This window comes from Coregonus clupeaformis, chromosome 9 (genome assembly GCF_020615455.1).
Source record: "Coregonus clupeaformis isolate EN_2021a chromosome 9, ASM2061545v1, whole genome shotgun sequence".
Taxonomy (NCBI): Eukaryota; Metazoa; Chordata; class Actinopteri; order Salmoniformes; family Salmonidae; genus Coregonus; species Coregonus clupeaformis.
Genome location: NC_059200.1, coordinates 34916303 through 34937448, shown reverse-complemented (window position 1 = coordinate 34937448; position 21146 = coordinate 34916303). Strand labels below are relative to the sequence as shown.

Genomic DNA, 21146 nt, shown 5'->3' with positions numbered 1-21146 from the left:
CTAGTTAGCTGGCTAGCTGGCTAGTTTCAGCCGGATGTTCTAGATACGAAGGTATAAAGAAATAATAGAATCGATTCCACATTGGGTGAGGCGGGTTGCAGGAAAGTATATTTAGTTAAAGGATGGAAAGTGAGATTGAGAAATATATAAAAAAAAAAAACAGGCTATTTACATGAGGACACTACAGAAAACACGACCGCACTGCTACACCATCTTGGATCTTATTAACGTAGACTTGCGTCATCTTGAACGATGTGGATTGGAGGCCATGTTTTTGCCGTTAATTGCCACATCAACATGATGAATATGGCATGCCGCATTGTTCAAATCACATTTTATTTGTCACATGCTTTGTAAACAACAGGTGTGGACTAACCTGTATACTTACGGACCCTTCCCAACAATGCAGAAAGAAAGAAAATATAGAATTAATCTAAAAGTAAAACACGTAATAATAAAAGTAATAATACAGTGCCTTTAGAATGTATTAATACCCCTTGACTTATTCCACATTTTGTTGTGTACAGCCCAAATTCAAAATGGATTAAATAGATTTGTTTTGTCTCACCCATCATTTTGTCTACCCCATAATGACAAAGTGAAAACATGTTTTTAGAAATTGTTGAAAGTTTATTGATAATGAACTACATAAATATCTCATTTACATAAGGATTCACACCCCTGAGTCAATACGTGTTAGAATCCCCTTTGGCAGCGATTACAGCTGTCAGTCTTTCTGGGTAAGTCTCTGAGAGCTTTGCACACCTGGATTTTATAATTATAAAAATTATTCAAGCACTGTCAAGATCATTGCTAGATTTTCAAGCCGATTTAAGTCAAAACTGTAACTAGGCCAGTCAGGAACATTCAATGTCTACTTGGTAAGAAACTCCAGTGTATATTTGGCCTTGTGTTTTAGGTTATTGTCCTGCTGAAAGATGAATTTGTTTCCCAGTGTCTGTTGGAAAGCAGACTGAACCAGGTTTTCCTCTAGGATTTTGCCTGTGCTTAGCTCTATTCCGTTTATTTTTATCAACAAAGAAAAAACTCCCTAGTCTTTGCTGATGACAAGCATACCCATAACATGATGCAGCCACCACTGTGCTTGAAAATATGAAGACTGGTACTCAGTGATGTGTTGTGTTGGATTTGCCCCAAACATAACACTTTGTATTCATTACATAAAGCTAATTTCTTAGGATTTTATTTTGCAGTTTTACTTTAGTGCATTATTGCAAACAGGAGGCATGTTTTGGAATATTTTTTATTCTGTTTTAAAGTCACCATTGGCCTCATGGTGAAATCCCTGAACGGTTTCCTTCCTCTCCGGCAACTGAGTTAGGAAGGATGCCTGTATCTTTGTAATGACTCTGAAATTGAAATTCACTGCTCGACTGAGGAACCTTACAGATAATTGTATGTGTGGGGTACAGACATGAGGTACTCATTCAAAAATCATGCTAAACACTATTGCACACAGTGTGTCCATGCAACGTATTATGTGACTTGTTAAGCACATTTTTACTCCTGAACTTATTTAGGCTTGCCATAACAAAGGGGTTGAATACTTATTGACTCAAGACATAATTCCACTTTGACGTTATGGGATATTGTGTGTATGCCAGTGACACAAAATCTCAATTGAATCCATTTTAAATTCAGGCTGTAACACAACAAAATGTGGAAAAAGTCAAGGGGTGTGAATACTTTCTGAAGGCACTGTAGATACACAATGAGTAACGATAACGCCGCTATATACAAGGGGTACCAGTACCGAGTCAATGTGCAGGAGTACAAGGTAATTGAGGTAGATATGTGGGAGTTTGAATAACTTAATGGACAGAATGTGGAGGTTGAGAAGGAGGCTTGAGGTCAGAAGAGACAGGGGCTCTTTGTCAAGTCATCTTTCCTGTGTTCCTTGTAAAACCATTTGGAGAAGGTCTTATGGGAGGGACCTTAGGCCTCTAATATGGTTGAGAAGGAGGCGAGGAGATAGGATGCGAGGAATCATGGAATGACTAATTGAGATAGAGCCAGGAGCTAGGACACAAGAGGGAAGAACGTGTCACCACGGTCCACGCCACTCGCCGCCTGCTCCAAATTACTTTCGGCACCTTGCAGATTTATTTCTAATTAAACGTCCTTATGATTTAACCTAATTACCTTAAGGGATAATCGGGCGTGTTTTAAATATCATTTAAATGTAAACCAAGATGTCGGCCTCCGAAGCAAAGCCTCAGTTATCCTACTACCATTATATCCCTTCTCTTGCCCTCTCTCGGTCTCTCCTGCTCTCTTTCTACCCTCACCCTTGCCCTCTCTCTATCTCTCCATCTCCTTTCACCCCTCTCCCTCTTTATTGTCCTCTTTCTTATCCTGCTTGTTTTGTTCTGTGGTTAGTTTATTTTGTTTTATATGCTGCCTTCCACGGATATCTCCAGCACTTAAGCGTACGAGTGAAATGAATGTCAAGGAACAATGGGAGTTCCAGCAGCACAGGTTTCTCTATCTGGACAAGACTAGATGAGAGAGAGAAGTGACGGACGAGGGCGAGCACGGCCATTAGCCTTAAGTCTTCAAAGATAACCACCGGGGTGATTTCAATTATCCTGCCACACTCTGCCGGAATGACTTGCACATTGATAAAATAATAATTGAACTTGCAGTGGGCAAGTAGTCAAGAAATGTCTGAGGCGCTTCGACAGATCTGAGTTAACTCTCCCCAAACGCAGCCCCCTTGCTCCTAAATGGCACTGAAATTACAATTAACGATTTTCTAATGTAAAGTAGCGGGGACTGTTAATGGCGCTGCATCTGAAGGAATAGCTAAGTGCAGCAATTAACAGTGGCTCGACTCTCTCTGCATTGATGTTGAACCCCGAGCTTCACTCTTCGACTACAAAAGCAATTAGCTTTTCATGAATGTTAATATGTACGCTAGCACTCCAAAAATAGTGTTGGAGTAATATCAAGCGCCACATCTGAGATTGTGGCTATCAAACAGAGATGCTATCACCGTGGGAAGATGATATCTTCATAAGTAAATAAGATTCAGTTCATGTCATCCAATTCAAAGGTATTTTCATCTCTGTCTTTCGCTGAAGTCTGCCCCTTTCATTGAGGAAGTGCCCGGCCCAGGTTTGCTATAGCATAATGTTGACAACGCAGTGCAGTGATATGCAACATACCAGCAATTAGCTACTGTGCTGTAATAATAACGTCAAATGTATGGAGAATCAAATTAACTCCTTAGGTCAAGATACACATTGCACATTCTCAATGTGATAGAGCCAGTGTCTGCTGACTGTCTTTTCAACTGGTACTACATTTTTCACTTGATCATATTGGTCAGACAGTGTTTGATATAAGACACACCTCGGTGCTCCATCTCCACGTTGCTATATGCTTTTTTCACGGTTTTATTAGTGAGGAATTTGTTTTTACAGTGCTCGGCTTGTGCTGCTATCTTTATTGACTTGGCCAAAGCTTTTTATACGGTAGACCATTCCATTCTTGTGAGTCGGCTAAGGAGTATTGGTGTCTCTGAGGGGTCTTTGGCCTGGTTTGCTAACTATCTCTCTCAAAGAGTGCAATGTGTAAAGTCAGAACATCTGCTGTCGCAGCCACTGCCTGTCCCCAAGGGAGTACCCCAAGGCTCGATCCTAGGCCCCACGCTCTTCTCAATTTACATCAACAACATAGCTCAGACAGTAGGAAGCTCTCTCATCCATTTATATGCAGATGATACAATCTTATACTCAGCTAGCCCCTCCCCGGATTTTGTGTTGAACGCTCTACGACAAAGCTTTCTTAGTGTCCAGCAAGCTTTCTCTGCCCTTAACCTTGTTCTGAACACCTCCAAAACAATGGTGATGTGGTTCGGTAAGAAGAGTTAGCTATTAGCTAACTATTAGTTAGCTAGTAGCTGTTAGCTATTTAGCAGTCTTATGATTTGGGGGTAGAAGATAGTCAGGAGCCTGCTGGTGTCAGACTTGTTGCTCCAGCCATGCGGAAGCAGAGAGAAGAGTCTATGGCTTGGGTGGTTGGAGTCTTTACCAATTTTCCAGGCTTTCCTTTCACACCGCAACATGCAACAATTTAAACGATTTTACTGAGTTACCGTTCATATAAGGAAATCAGTCAATTGAAATAAATTCATTAGGCCCTAATCTATGGATTTCACATGACTGGGAATACAGATATGCATCTGTTGGTCACATATATCTTTAAAAGCACACTTCTCCAGCATGCCAGTTGCCATCGAAGGTGAGGATTTGCCCACTGAAGTCGGTTACAACACCGAACTGCTGTCAGGTCAAGACCCTGGTGAGGACGACGAGCATGCAGATGAGCTTCGCTGAGACAGTTTCTGACAGTGTGTGAAGAAATTATTTGGTGTGCAAATCCACAGTTCATCAGCTGTCTGGGTGGTTGGTCTCAGACGATCCCGCAGCTGAAGAACCCGGATGTGGAGGTCCTGTGCTGGCGTGGTTAATCATGGTCTGCGGTTGTGAGGCCGGTTGGATGTACTGCCAAATTCTCTAAAACGATGTTGGAGGCAGCTTATGGTAGAGAAATTAACATTAAATTCTCTGGCAACAGCTCTGGTGGACATTCCTGCAGTAAGCATGCCAATTGCACGCTCCCTCAAAACTTGAGACATCAGTGGCATTATGTTGTGTGACAAAACTGCACATTGTAGAGTGGCCTTTTATTGTTCCCAGCACAAGGTGCACCTGTGTAATGATCATGCTGTTCAATTAGCTTCTTGATATGCCACACCAGTCAGGTGGATGGATTATCTTGGCAAAGGAAAAATGCTCACTAACAGGGACGTAAACAAATTTGTGCGCAAAGTTTGAGAGAAATACAATTTTGGGGATCTTTTATTTCAGCTCGTGAAACATGGGACCAACACTTTACATGTTGTGTTTATATTTTTGTTCAGTATACATTCAGTAGTCAGTACACCACCCCGTTCACGAAAATGGTTCGCTCCTACAGACAGTGATTCACTTGGCCATGACTTTCTATATAAAGCAGGCAGACAGGCATCGAGGCATTCAGTTACTGTTCAATTGATTGTTAGAATGGGCAAAACGAGTGACCTAAGCGACTTTGAGCATGGTATGATCGTCAGTGCCAGGCGCGCCGGTTCCAGTATCAGAAATGTCCGGCCTCCTGGGCTTTTCACGAACAACGGTGTCTAGGGTTTACCGAGAATGGTGCACAAATAAAAAGCATTCAGTCAGCGACAGTCCTGTGGGCGCAAACAGCTCGTTAATGAGAGAGGTCGAAGGAGAATGGCAAGAATTGTGCAAGGTAACAGGCCGGCCACAAACAGGCAAATAACGGTACAGTTCAACAGTGCTGTGAAGAACAGCATCTCGGAACGCACAAGTCGTCGGTCCTTGTCACGGATGGACTATTGTAGCAGACGACCACAGTGGGTTACACTCCTATCGGCTAAAAACAAGAAGCAGCTCCAGAGGGCACACGATCACTAACACTGGACAGTTGAGAAGTGTAAAAAACTTTGCCTGGTTCGACGAATCCCGGTTTCTGTTGTGTCATGCTGATAGCAGAGTCAGGATTTGACGTAAGCAGCATGAGTCCATGGCCCCACCGTGCCTGGTGTCAACGGTACACTTTGTAGAATCAATGCCCGAAGAATTCAGGCTGTTCTGGAGGCAAAGGGGGGTCCGACCCGGTACCTAATAAACTGGCCACTGAGTGTAGAGGTCCTGGATGGCTGGGACCTCGGCCCCAGTGATGTATTGGGCTGTCCACACCACCCTCTGTAGGTGTTGCAGTTGCCATACCAAGCAGTGATGCAGCCAGTCAAGATGCTCTCAATGGTGCAGCTGTATAACTTTTTGAGAATTTGAAGGCCCAGTCCAAATATTTTCAAGATTCTTCTTCACGACTGTGTGGACCATTTTAAGTCCTTAGTGATTTGGACACCGAGAAACTTTAAGGCCCCCCCTTCCTGTAGTCCACGATCAGCTCCTTGGTCTTACTGACGTTGAGGGAGAGGTTGTTGTCCTGGTACCACAATGCCAGTTCCTGACCTCCTCCCTGTAGGCTGTCTCATCGTCGCCAGTGATGATGGTGTTAGAGTCGTGCGTGGACACGCGGTCATGGGTGAACAGGGAGTACAGGACGGGACTAAGCACACACCCCTCACGGGCTCCTCTCTCTCTCAACCCCCCTCCCCCTCCTCTCCCTTCGTTCTCTCTCACTCTCCTTCTCTATCCCTCTCTCTCTCCCTGATCAACCTCCCCATCTCTCAATCCAATTTAAATCTAGTTGATTTATTGACAAGACCAAAAATACACTCATGCTACCAAATATTGTTACAAAATGGGACAATGGGGAAAGGAATCAATCCCCCCTCCCTTTGTGCTCTTGCACCACAGTTACTCATCAGAACGAGGTATGTGTGTAGGCCTACTTCACACCTCGCTGTGTACCGTTGGCAGGGGTTACTTTGGGTCAAAATATCTGTCCCATCCAAAACCACAACCAACACAGCAGCAATTGAATGACTCACAACAGCCCTTGACAGCAAGACATTTCCAGCTGATTCACCTTCCATTGACCATTCTCTAGGACGTCTTCCTCTCTCCCCTACTTTTACTGTACAAGGTCACTCTCACAGAGCCACTCCATTCAGAGACGCACAATGGACGCCTTTCCCCTTACGCTAAGTTATTACTAGTCTTCCCACGTAGCCTTGAGCGCAACAGTAGCCCTTTGTTACCATTTCGTTACAACATAAACATATTCCACTCCCAATTCCATGTGGGAACACTTGGTTACATAATACAAGCTTTTCATAGGGGGAAAAAATATGTTTTGTTTTCAGGTATGTTTAGAGATGGTACAAAAAGTACCATAGACCATTTTTATGTGATTATGTGGTGTCCTTATGAAGAGAAAACGTATAGCTAGGCCAGTTACATTAACAAATCGTGGTCTAAAGATGAAGAAGACTGCTTTACAATAGGTCCCTACAGTCTTGTATTGAAACATGGTGTTTTTCTTCCCTATAGAAAAAGATGACATGTGCAATGTCTTTGAGCAGGTGCCGGATATCGTTATACAATAAAACGATAAAAATAAACTCTCCACACTGCAGTCTATGCTCGCATGTGGTTTATTGGTGACAATTGGTGACAACGTTTCGACCACTCAGGTCTTCATCAGGTGCCATAGAAAACTGCTGTCTGTATTAAAGACCCACTCCTTAATTCCAAAAACAACAAAACTATGATAAAAAATGGCTGTAAATAACACACAGTGGACCTTTAAACATGGCTGTCTTCGTTTTCCCTCCCAGGTAAGTCGAAGGTGGAGGAGACGTACGACGCCATGTTCACCGTGACCAGCCAGCTGACGTTCACCGTCACCAAGGAGGACGACGGTGTGCCCGTGGTGTGCATCGTGGACCACCCAGCCGTCAAAGACGTCCAGGCCCAGACGTACCTGGTGGTACATTGTGAGTATGGGCCAACACTCGAGAGAATTAATACTTCCAGTGTCTTTGTCCACTAATGCTGTCTTTCCTGAGGGACTCAAACCTAGAAAATAAGATGAGAACATCTTGTCTATTTTTACATAAATTTTCCTTGGGACTGTACATGTGAGATACATGTTTTCTACTAATTGAGGGAAATCGTTTTAGATTTTGTTCTTCCACAGATGTTGACTGAACTTTAAGTCTATCCATAAGTTTTTGCACCCAACACAAGTTTGACCCTTTTTCCTTGAAAAAGGTTCTCAGAGGCCTTTGTCCAACCTGAGACGACAGACAAAGGCCTTCAGACTGCATTTCAGCTGTCTTTGCATCAGGAACTAAAATCAACCAACTTAATGTTTGGCCTATGTTTAATATGCAGTAGTGGCATTATGATACAATGGGTAAGGCCCTGAAGTGCTTGACTTGGCCTTTGGGCTGAAGACTTAGGCTTCAGAGACCATTATCTATGCAAAAGGGTAAGGATATTTTCTCTAAAACGTTGCCTTTCCTTACCTTGACATACAAAATAAACAAGGATGCTCCATCTGACGCTTCCCTGGAAGAGACGGGCTCATGTGCCTCGGCGTGACATTTGGCCGCTCTCCCATTACAGTAGCAGACTGGTTCTCCAGGCCGTCCCTCCAACTGCTTGTGCAGAGCTTGGTTGGGCTGCCCCTGCTGTCACGCTCGCACAAGTACTTTTTCACATTGCGCTGGATAGATATGGAAGGGGAAGAGAGGATACGGTTCGACATTACACGATTTCACATGGAACCACCAATATGACGGCAATTGGATTTGACATTTTAGCGAATACTAAAATATTATGTTAATAATGAACTATCATTCCAAATTCTTGAAATTCTCCTCCAAGGTGAGCCAGCCAGCAGCCCAAATTCTACCCGTTCTCATTGCACGGTCCGCCTCGCACGCTCTCATCAGAAACATCGCCTCGCAATGCTGTCGGGGCAGGTAAAAGCAATCAATGTTGAAATCATTGAGTGCACAGGCTGGCCTAATAGACTTAATTCTGCCAGAGAAAATAGAAAAAACATGGCCAGGGATATTAAATATTCCCAGTAATAATATTGATGGCTTGCTGGGCAAGGTAAACAGGTTTGCGCTACTGCTCTGTTGCCCCCCCCTCCAAGAGGAGGTCACTAGTTCAGCTGCCCGGGGCAGATGGATGGTCGAGGCTTGAGTGCTGCTGGGGGACGCAGATAATAAAGCAAATAATTCTGTTAGCATAATGATAATGTCTTCCTCGTCAACGATACAGCTGCTCTCATTTTCCCCAAGTGGTAATATCATTAAGTCACCGGAATGTTTAGTGTGTGTGTCTAAGGAGTTTAAGACGGGACAACTCCTAGACAGACAGTGGTACTGTAACCATCAAAACACTAAACCTCTAGTTTCATGATGACATTTTGAAGATGACAAGGACAGGAGATATTACACTGCAGTGAGGGGACGATTGAGGGATGTACTGTAGTGTCTTTTGTCAGTACCAACCCTCTGCATTGCATGTAATGGTTTAATTTTAATCTACACACCACAAGATTTGAGCAAAGTAGTTTCAAGAACCTTTTTTGGAGTGCAGTGTAGAAACTAACACATCCCAAGCCTGAAACAAAGTTCTCTCTCGTAAAAACAGTACATGCCCGTCCGATCAACGTGGCGCCATGCCCATCACCCAGAAAGAGTGGCACAGCCTCTGCCACGGTTGTAATTTGGACTGCTGGACGGCCTGCAGATTGCTGTGATGACCGGAAATGTTGGACAGTGGAGCGGCCGGGTTGAGCTCCGCTGTTGAAATATTTAGTGATCTGCAAGGACAGGAACTTCAACTACAGGTGCCCTGGGACAGCCTGGTTCTCCAGGCTGTCCCTCCAACTGCTTCTGCAGAGCCTGGTCGAGCTGCCCCTACTGTCACAAGTACTTTTTCACATTGCGCTGGATAAATATGGAAGGGGAAGAAAGGATACGGTTCGACATTACACAATTTCACATGGAACCACCAATATGACGGCAATTGGATTTTACATTTTAGTGAATGCTAAAAAATAATGTGATCATGAACTATCATTCCAAATTCTTGAAATTATCCTCCAAGGTGAGCCAGCCAGCAGCCCAAATTTTACACGTTCTCATTTCACGGTCCGCCTTGTGCGCTCTCATCAGACACATTGCCTTGCAAGGCTGTCGGGGCAGGCAAAAGCAATCAATGTTGAAATCATTGAGTGCACATAGAAAACAGAAAAAACATGGCCAGGGATATGAAATATGCCCAGTAATAATATTGATGGCTTGCTGGGCAAGGTAAACAGGTTTGCGCTACTGCTCTGTTGCCCCCCTCCAAGAGGAGGTCACTAGTTCAGCTGCCCGGGGCAGATGGATGGCCGAGGCTTGAGTGCTGCTGGGGGACGCAGATAATAAAGCAAATAATTCTGTTAGCATAATGATAATGTCTTCCTCGTCAACGATACAGCCGCTCTCATTTTCCCCAAGTGGTAATACCAGGAAGTCACCGAGTGTGTGTGTGTGTGTGTGTCGAAGGTGTTTAATGACGGGACAACTCCTAGACAGACAGTGGTACTGTAACCATCAAAACACTAAATCTCTAGTTTCATGATGACATTTTGAAGATGACAAGGACAGGAGATATTACACTGCAGTGAGAGGACGATTGAGGGATGTACTGTAGTGTCTTTTGTCAGTACCAACCCTCTGCATTGCATGTAATGGTTTAATTTTAATCCACACGCCACAAGATCCGAGCAAAGTGGTTTCAAGAACCTTTGGGAGAGTGCAGTGTAGAAACGAACACATCCCAAGCCTGAAATCAACATGCAGGCAGGTAGCCTAGCTGTTAAGAGAGTTGGGCCAGTAACCGAAAGGTTGCTGGTTCGAATCCCCAAGCCGACTAGATGAAAAACCCCCCTGTAATTTGGACAGATGGATGGCCTGCAGATTGCTGTGTGTTGACTGGACAGTGGAGCAGCCGGGTTGCGCTCCACTGTTGACATATTTAGTGAGCTGCAAGTACAGCAACTTCAACTACAGGAGCCCCAGGGACAACAACATCAGGCTTAGTGAAAGTACCTGAATACTCCTCGGGAAATGAACCCATCCACAGGTCAAAACACTGAGCAGAATAGGCAAACATACACTACATGACCATAAGTATGTGGACACCTGCTTGTCAAACATCTCATTCCAAAATCATGGGCATTAATATGGAGTTGGTCCCCCCTTTCCTGCTATAACAGCCTCCCCTCTTCTGGGAAGGCTTTCCGCTAGATGTTGGAACATTGCTGCGGGGACTTGCTTTCATTCAGCCACGAGCATTAGTGAGGACGGGCACTGATGTTGGGTGATTAGGCCTGGCTCGCAGTCGGAATTCCAATTCATCCCAAAGGTGTTTGATGGGGTTGAGGTCAGTGCTCTGTGCAGGCCAGTCAAGTTCTTCCACACCGATCTCGAAAAACCATTTCTGTATGGACCTCACTTTGTGCACAGGGGCATTGTCATGCTGAAACAGGAAAGGGCCTTCCCCAAACTGTTTCCACAAAGTTGGAAGCACAGAATTGTCTAGAATGTCATTGTATGTTGTAGCATTAAGATTTCCCTTCACTGGAACTAAGGGGCCTAGCCCGAACCATGAAAAACAGGCCCATACCATTATTCCTCCTCCACCAAAATGTACAGTTGGCACTATGCATTCAGGCAGGTAGGGTTCTCCTGGCATCTGCCAAACCCAGATTCGTCTGTCAGACTGCCAGATGGTGAAGCGTGATTCATCACTCCAGAGAACGCATTTCCACTGCTCCAGAGTCCAATGGCAGCAAGCTTTACACCACTCCAGCCTCCGCTTGGCATTGCGAATGGTGATCTTAGGCTTCTGTACAGCTGCTCGGCCATGGAACCCATTTCATGAAGCTTCCGACGAACAGTTCTTGTGCTGACGTTGCTTCCAGAGGCAGTTTGGAACTCGGTAGTGAGTGTTGCAACTGAGGATAAGCGATTTTTACACACTACGCGCTTCAGCACTCGCCGGTTCCGTTCTGTGAGCTTGTTTGGCCTACCACTTCTCTGCTGAGCCGTTGTTGCTCCTAAATGTTTCCACTTCACAATAACAGCACTTACAGTCGACCGGGGCAGTTCTAGCAGGGCAGAAATTTAACGAACTGACTTGTTGGAAAGGTGGCATCCTATGACGGTGCCACATTGAAAGTCACTGAGCTCTTCAGTTAGGCCATTCTACTGCCAATGTTTGTCTATGGAGATTGCATGGCTGTGTGCTCGATTTTATACACCTGTCAGCAACGAGTGTGGCTGAAATAGCGGAATCCACTAATTTGAAGGGGTGTCCTCATACTTTTGTAAATATAGTGTTGCTTTTGGAGTACAAATGTATTTGACATATATATATATATATATTATTTTTTTACCTTTATTTAATTAGGCAAGTCAGTTAAGAACAAATTCTTATTTACAATGACGGCCTACACCGGCCAAACCCGGACGACGCTGGACAATTGCGCTGGGCCAATATATCTAGCATATTGTCATATAGGTGATGCTGTTTCGTCTATAGAGTGATAATCATTTTGAGTGCACTTTTGCAATGGATGTATCATGATGTTAGTTCGAAACACTTCAGGATTTAGCTACTGTAAAAGTTTGACACTGTATGCTATGTGAAGTAGTGCTCACGTACTGTAACCAGCGTATGTGGCACCACGTCTCCATCACAGGGAGAATATTAGATTTAGAGTCCTTTGAGGTACTAAGGGAATGGAGCTGTGCCAATGTTTGGATGTGATATCAGCTATTAGGCCTAACTACGACGGCAAGATGCATATCTTTCCAAGGGATCCTAACGGACATGTTTTACAATGTGGTCCCCCTAGTGCATTTAGCAAGGTCATGGTAATTTATCATGTTATATTCTGTCCTGTACTGCTACCTTTACCATGCCTCAACTAGCTAACTCTGCTACTACAAATTATACTGCTGCTGCTGTTGATAACAGCATAACATTAAAATGGTGATAATGATGATGATGATGAATTTGATGATAATGATGGTAATATTAACACAACACCCAGCAGGAGTGCATTAGCCATACTGTGTGTGTTTTATTCTCTTGGTCCACGCCAGCCGTTGTTGCCAGGGCACTGTTAATGAAAGGGAGGTAATGGTGTGCTTTCTTTGACTTTCTCGCTCATTCTTCTCTTTCTTTCTCTCTTCCTTCTCTCTCATTTTTTCCATTCACTCTATCTCAAATTCAAATAGCTTCTCTTTTCTCTCTCTCTATCGCCCCCTCCGCTCTCGCTTGCCTCTTTCTCTTCCCTCTCTCTGTCTCTCTCTCTTTCTTCCCTCTCTCTCTCTTTCTTCCCCCTCTCAGTGTCGCTCTCTGTCTCTCTCTCCCTGTCTGTCTGTCTGTCTTTTCCTTTCTTCCCTCTCCCTTTCTCTTCTCTCCCTCTATCTCTCTGTTCGTTCTCCCCTTGCTCTGTACATAATACAGAGGCTGCTCTTTCTTCTGAACACGGCAGGCGAGCTGGAGTTCTGCCAAAGGGAGCAAAGGGGGGCCTTATTAGTGTTAACTTACTGTAAGGCAACATTAAAAGGCGGCCCAGACTGATTTACCCACTTTTATAATCCTGTTTCTGTCTTAAATGTTGTTGAGAGGACCTTTATGGCTTCCTTACATAAAGCGTCCAAAGCGTCTTTGAGGTCTTGTTAGCGAGGCAGCTTTATTTTCTTTTTCATCTCGTTGCCTTCCCCGGATACTGCAAGGACAGCAGATAGTGTTGGAAGTTCATAAACATTACGGTGACTGTGGCTAAAGTCTCGAAGGGACTTATTTAATTTCAACAAATTTCAACCTGCAAAAGAACACCTCTAAATAAACCAATCGACATCGACTGGACGACTAACCAACACTTAAAAATAAACAGTATAGGTTCGCTGTGGGACACTCCTTCACACACTACTGCAACCTGAAGGCCAGAATCTGTCAAATCATCTAGGTTCCGTACAATAACGACAACCTCGCCTCAAACAGTCCCTTCACAATCCCTCCAACTCCCCTGTAGGCAACATGTCATCAGCCTGTTTCATTTCACAGCGAATGTTGTAAAAGCAGCTATGGACGACACATCTGCGTCAAAGCCATCCCTTAAGCCATCTCTTCACCTGTTGTCTATCACCGGGTTGTGGGGAGTAGAACCTGGCCAATCTGTCCATTCTGCAGTCTGCGTATGACGGCCAGTTAGGCCAGTCATGTTAATGGACGAGCCAAAGGTTGTTACTAATGGACCAGAATGGTCAATGGTGTAGCTGTAGCCTGCTGTCGGCCCCATGGACTGTTGACAAACTGCACACCGGAGAGGAGAGTGGAAAGGCTTGGAGCATCCATTCTAAGTGGACATTGTGCTGCTGTGAAGATAGGAGGATACAGTAGGAGAATGTGGCCGTTTTGGAGGGTGTTGTGTGTAGGCTACTTACCAGTGAAATCATAGGATGGGGTCATTGTAATGGATAGAAAGGAGCCCGTCCTCCGATTTTCCCCTCCACCAGCCTCCACTGGTACTTAGAGGCCCAAACTCTGAAAGAACTTAGCATTGCATAGTATTGATAATAGCAACGTGTTGATAGATTAAAACATGATTTCTAACAAAGATTTACCAAACTACAATACAAACGCTGAGTTTGTACCTGAAGTTTTAGAGCTGTCTATTTTTATGCAATATTCATACATTTGCTCCACATAAAAATAAAAATAAATTGTGAACCTCCCAACCACACGCCCTTACATTTCACAATGCGTAGCCTGCATCAACTTGGAATGAAGAAACGTTAAGTAGACTGGAGCTTAGCTACTTGATAAACTTGTAACGGAACTAATGACTTGCATATTACATTGACGCACTGTCTCTCCCTACCGCTCTCTCCCCCCCTCTCTCTCTCTCTCTCTCTCCCCCTCTTCCCCTTCCTCTCCTTCCACAGATAAACCGGAGGTTAAGATCATAGTGGAGTTTCCTGACGGGCTGCCAAGGGAAGGACAGAACATGGAGCTGTCGTGCCAGGCCAAAGGCAAACCCCAGTAAGACATACACACACACACGTTTTACATATCCACACACACCTTCACACACCTCCACGGGCTTACTGATGTACGTGTATGAATATTTATGGCTAGTACGGAGTAGGCTGAATGTATTTTTCATATGCCTCCAAAGGGGAAACTGCTCCCCCTCCCCTCTTCCCGTTAGCTCACAGCCTCTGTTATTAGCATACTACACATGCTCCGGGTGTAGCACAGTGTGGTTGTGGGCTTGCTAATGCGTTGAAGACAGACACATGCAGAGACGGAAATGCCCGCCCGTAGCTCAGGGAGCAAGCGGTGGCCGGTCGTAGTGGAAAGGTGATGCTGGCTGCAACGGTTCGCTGCGGAAAACAAACGGTCATTACATGACGCTGTCAGACGTATGATCCCTGTGAAGACATTACATCATTACCCATCCTCTGGTCCTGAGGCGCAATAATTGTGAAGGAGGAGACCTCGAACATTTCCACATTTCGACACACACACACACACACACACACACAGCCTACACACACACACCACACAGACAAGACACACACCTCCCTCCCTCTCCCTCCCCCTTCAAGTTTTGCACTCAGCAGGGAGAGACAAGGCGGCTCTCACCCGTATTCATTTAATAAAGATGAAAATACAATCAATACAGTGGGCCAGAGAATTGGAAGTCATTTTCATTAGAGCTCATGAGAGTTCTCTGCACTCATTACTGGGGCCAGATAGTGGCAGGCTCTGGCCATGTGTGTCCATTTGTATTCTAGCAGCCCATCCTCCCTCTCTCCGTTCCCCCGCAGCCTCCCCCTCTCTCTCCAACCCCCTCTCTCTATCTCTCTTCTGTCATCCCCTCTTCCTCAGTAAACCACTTTTTGTAGGTCATTTCTCCTTACTCTGTCTTGGGAGCGTGGCAGCAGCGGCCGGCGCTGTGTGTGTATATTTAACCTCTGATTCCGGCTACCTAAGATTCTCGCCCTGATAAGGGATTCTGATTTGCTTTCTCGAGCCGCCCGCCGCCTGTGCCGTCAAATGTAGTTTTTTCACCCTGCCACAAAGGCGGGAGATCAACTGTTATTGAGCTCAAACTGCTCTTTTGTTTTGTGGCTTAGTGCTTTGTTTCCCATATTTCTCTCCCTTTCTCTCTCTCTTCCTCACTTTTCTCTCTCTCTCTCCCTCCCTCCCTCCCTCCCTCCCTCGTTCTCCCCCAAAAAAGTTTTTTCAAACGGAGGGAACAAGTTTAAACGGCAACACAAAAACAGAACAAGGGAGAGGCCTCGGCGCCCACTCAAGGGAAATAACGGTGCGTCAGCTAGCTAGCAAACCAGCCATTGAAGGTTGTGAGAGCAGAACAGAGTTAAGAGGTGCTTTGTTTTTGTTGTTTTTCCCCGTCTGTGCCGTCTGGTTCTTCTCACATAACTAATCGTTAAGAAATGGGATCCAGATCCAGATCCATGTAAGCTTCCTGCCAAGGTAGCTAGGGAACAAAAATGGCTGGGTAATGTAGTTAACCACGTCGAAAGGCCAGGAAGATGACTAAAATGTAAAAGGTTACCCACATAATAGCTCACACAGTTCAACACACAGACACACACACAGTTTTGAACACACACACAAATATACTGAACAAAAATATAAATGCAACAATTTCAAAAATTTTACTGAGTTACAGTTCATATAAGGAAATCAGTCAATTGAAATAAATAAATTAGGCCCTACTCTATGAATTTCACATGACTGGACAGGGGCACAGCAATGGGTGGACCTGTGAGGGCATAGGCCCACCCACTTGGGAGCCAAGTCTACCCACTGGGTAGCCAGGCCCAGCCAATCAGAATGAGTTTCTGAGAGAGGGCTTTATTGCAGATAGAAATACTCATAATAATAATAATAATATGCCATTTAGCAGACGCTTTTATCCAAAGCGACTTACAGTTGTGCGTGCATACATTTTTGTGTATGGGTGGTCCCGGGGATCGAACCCACTACCTTGGCGTTACAAGCACCGTGCTCTACCAGCTGAGCTACAGAGGACCACCTCATCAATCTCATCAGCTGTCTGGGTGGCTGGTCTCAGACGATCCCTCAGGTGAAGAAGCCAGATGTGGAGGTCCTAGGCTGGCGTGGTTACACGTGGTCTGCGGTTGTGAGGCCGGTTGGACGTACTGCCATATACTCTAAAACGACGTTGGAGGCAGCTTATGGTAGAGAAATTAACATGACATTCTCTGACAACAGCTCTGGTGGACATTCCTACAGTCAGCATGTCAATTGCACGCTCCCTTAAAACTTTAGACATCTGTGGCATTGTGTTGTGTGACAAAACTGCACATTTTAGAGTGGCCTTTTATTGTCCCCAGCACAAGGTGCACCTGTGTAATGATCATGTTGTTTAACCAGCTTCTTGATATGCCGCACTTGTCAGGTGGATGGATTATCTTGGCAAAGGATAAATGCTCACTAACAGGGATGTAAACAAATGTGTGCACCAAATTTGAAAGAAAAAAGCTTTTTGTGAGTATGGAAAATGTATGGGATCTTTTATTTCAGCTCATGTAACATGGGACAAATACTTTACATGTTGCGTTTATATTTTTGTTCAGTATAGTGTGGCAGTCAAAGGTGAAAGAATCTCATTGGGTGTGTTGATGTTTATCCTAAAGCATGTGCCCTATCAGATGTGCCATAAAAAGGGGAAAACAAATGATTGATTTAGTTCGCCAGGTACAAAGAAACCAATTAAATAATCCCATTATTTGAAAGTATTTATTTGACATAATATGTATTCAACATCCAGGTCTAGGGGACACAATGCGTGTGACCAGTGACATTACTGTCCCCTCTCTTTCCTGTGTAACCTATAGACTAGTCCCAAAAGTGCAAACACTGCTTATTTAATCACTGAGTCTCTCTCTCTCTCTCTCTCTCTCTCTCTCTCTCTCTCTCTCTCTCTCTCTCTCTCTCTCTCTCTCTCTCTCTCTCCTCCCTCTCTCTCTCTCCCTCTCTCTCTCTCTCTCTCTCTCTCTCTCTCTCTCTCTCTCTCTCTCTCTCTCTCTCCTCTCTCCCCCCCCCCCCCCCTCTCTCTCTCTCTCTCTCTCTCTCTCTCTCTCTCTCTCTCTCTCTCTCTCTCTCTCTAGTCCCCAGCAAATCAGCTGGGTGAAGGTAGACGACCACCTGCCCTCACACGCCCTCATCACCGGCCCGGACCTGTACATCGAGAACCTCAACAAGACCTACAACGGCACCTACCGCTGCTTCGCTGCCAACTCAGTGGGCGAGTCGTATGACGACTACATCCTCTATGTCTACGGTACATACCTCCTACCTCTCAATGCAGTGCTCTCTCTGTCTTTACCCCTCTCTACGACTACGTACTCTACGTGTATATGGTACCTACCTCCCAGCACCCTCTCTCTCTCTATCCCCCTCCCCCTCTCTCCCGACAGCGTTATCTGAACACGGTCCAATACCATTGATTCCAATGACATTCCTCCCTTGCAGGACATTCCCACCTAACCTGGTAATTTTCCCTCTGCCAAATTGACTCAGCTGATATAGCTTACCAAGTCGTACTAAGCCTGCAGGAGAAATTATTTGGCTGCTATTTTGAGGGCATTAATGGACTGAAAATAACCTTTATAAAAAAGAACTTGTTGCCTGACACAGGAACAAATCGCTGAATAGATGTTATTTACAATGGAAGAGCAGGGGGTAGTGTTAATGACGAACGCAGTAAAACAACGGGGCTTGTGAAAGACTGGGAGTCGACTTTCCGACACCTTTTTATCGCCCTTGTTAAACATGTATGTGGACGGAGGCGTTTGGATTGATCGTTGAAGCTAGGGTATGTGTGTGTGTGTGTGTGTGTGTGTGTGTGTGTGTGTGTGTGTGTGTGTTTAATAAAGTGTTACAGAAAGATAGAGAGTTGGGGCTGACATCTGCTTATTATAAACACAGCAGCCCTGACATATTTGAGATGGTGAGCGAGCCACAAACACTCTGACGTACACACACACATACAACAGAGACACACACACACGTTAATGAAAATGTTGTCTGAGCCATTATGAAAATGTACCTCAGCGTCCTGCTGAAATACAGCATAAAAAAAAATCATAAAAGCTGTCGGGGTCACACAAAAAGCACAAAAACATGAGGTTTTTCATATTCGAAAAATTTGGTGTATGACAATACCTGCATTTAATCTCAACAGTGGCCAACACTGAATAATGCATGTGTGACATATTCAGGGATTTTTGTAGTAAACAGTTTTTATTTCAAGCATTAACCACACTGTTACTACATATTTTCACTATAATGCACTTTCCTGTCAGGGGAAATTACAATAGGAAATCCATTTAAGTTATTACCGTCCCAGTATGCTCAGTGGGGGCCTCAATATCCTGTAGGTTGGAGTGGTCTGGAAATGTGTAATAGGCTTTTCCCATCTTCCATTATTTCCAATTGAAACCTCCCACGGAATTTCACTCCTGAACCCATCAAAGCTTACGTACAGTAAGTCAAGAAGCCTCAGCATCCTGCCCCGCCCCGTCCCACCCTGTCTCCCCTTAGTCGACAGGCAGAACTGATATAACCCCAGCCCCCATCCCTCTAATACGTTTGTTTCCCCGACTATTGTGAAGCTAAGTGATGGAGAGCAACGGGAGAGCAGTTGAAACTAACCTGGTTACCGGGAGAAAGAATGCATTCCCGGTACCCATTTCTTCAAGCGGCCCGTCGGTAAAGGAAAATTGGTGGGGCTCTGCAGTCGAAGTGGCGCTAACCCAATAAAGAGGACCTCCCTCCTTCACAAGCTCTGGCTTTTATTGCGCCGTGCCCGGCGGCCTGTCGCTCTAGTGCTCCTTTCGGCTCCCTAACACTTCCTCCCCGTCCTCCTGCGATGCTTCCGGGGGTTTCCTCCTCCCGCCCCTGGCGTCAGCATCAGCGCTGAAGATTGATTGCTACCGTTGGCGATACACTCCCCTAAACTGGTCTGGAGTATGTGCTTTGCTGTGTTTATCGCAATCACCAACACCCGACCTGAGTCAAGCTTGAAGTCGTATTATTGTGTGGCCGGTACAGTATTAATTCCCCCTGTAAGGAGACACACAGCCAGAGCTGAACAAATGTATCGGACCCTTTACAGTAACCTTTTTTGCCTTCATCCTATCTACACGCTGGCTTGGAAAATGAAGAACATAATGAAAAATATTTTCGCAAATAAAGAGACACCATTTCCTATTAAGGGAAAGGGGGATACCTAGTCAGTTGCACAACTGAATGCATTCAACCGAAATGTGTCTTCCGCATTTAATCAGAGAGTTGCGGGGGCTGTCTTAATCGATGTCCACAGCACCCAGGGAGCACTTGTTGGTGGTTAACTGCCCTGCTCAAGTGCAGAACGGCAGATTTTTCCACCTTGCCGGCTCAGGGATTCGAACCAGCAACCTTTCGCCCCACACCCTAACCTAGTATAGAGAAACATATTTGTTCCCGGCCAGGCAACAACACGTGTTTTACAGTTGTTTACTCTTGAGAGGCAGCCAGGCAAGGGAATGCAGCATCCCGGTCGCCACGCATCAGATGTAACTCACGATCAGGAAGCCTAACTGAAGACAATCTACAGGACAGCAGCTGTAGGGAAACAACATGTGCAGCCCTGACACAGACAGAACCAATATCATCAGCCGGCCATTATAATGAAGCTGTAAATTCTCTCATCTTGACACCCTCCTCCAATCCCCATTCTTAACCAGGGTCTTGTGCTCTTTCATTATATTCTGGGGGCCAATATTTCCTCCTGGTTAGGGGTCGGCTGGCGCTTCAATTTACAAGGCAGATAGCCTGAGATCAATGGTAGACTATTAGTTCATGTCAGAGATGGCTATTGGCTACTGTGACGCGCAGAATCACGCCCATCTGCAGACATGCAAATGTCAGAAAAATCAGCCTTCCATATGGAAGAGAGAGCTCCTCTTCATCATTCTGGTTGAATAACAAACGATTCCATAATTAGGACAGTGTACTGCTTTCCACGATGCAAGATGGCATTGATTTAGTCCAGCAAAGGTGGCTAATTTGCGGAGGGATCCCTGTGTCAGTCTCTCCCTGCAACGAAAATGAACACAGTTAGGTGAACATACGAAAGGATGCCATTCAAAACAGTTGTCTCGACAAGGGACTTTCCCCCTTGCAAACCCACACCTCGTTTATTAACGCGTAATTGTCCAGCCCTTGATTGCATGATACAAGCATTCGATGCAGGTGTGCCGTTGGCTTCCAATGACCGTCGTTAGCGTGGTGCCGTTGGCTTCCAAATACCGTCGTTAGCGTGGTGCCGTTGCCAGAGACTAGTTGTTTTTCTCCCTTCTCCCTTTTTCTCTTCTTTTTTCCTCCACTCCTCCTAGAAGAGAAGAGGGGCCCCATCACTCTTGTTTGTCATATCGTGCAGCTGGCAGATTTGGGAGAGGTAGGGGGGCTCGTCATTCTTTGCACGGTGAGTGCCGGGCACCGTCCCATTGCTGT

At 45.2% G+C, this 21146-nt stretch overlaps 1 protein-coding gene across 5 annotated transcripts in view; it reads left to right on the top strand.

Annotated features, from left to right (window-relative positions):
• Positions 1-21146, top strand: part of LOC121573977 (cell adhesion molecule 1) — a 435550-nt gene that overhangs the window by 341618 nt on the left and 72786 nt on the right. For all 5 annotated transcript variants that reach the window (XM_041886409.2, XM_041886413.2, XM_041886412.2 and 2 more), the window contains 3 exons: positions 7343-7501; positions 14537-14633; positions 17759-17931. In XM_041886409.2, the coding sequence (XP_041742343.2) occupies positions 7343-7501; positions 14537-14633; positions 17759-17931 (429 nt within the window). The remainder of the gene's footprint in view (positions 1-7342; positions 7502-14536; positions 14634-17758; positions 17932-21146) is intronic.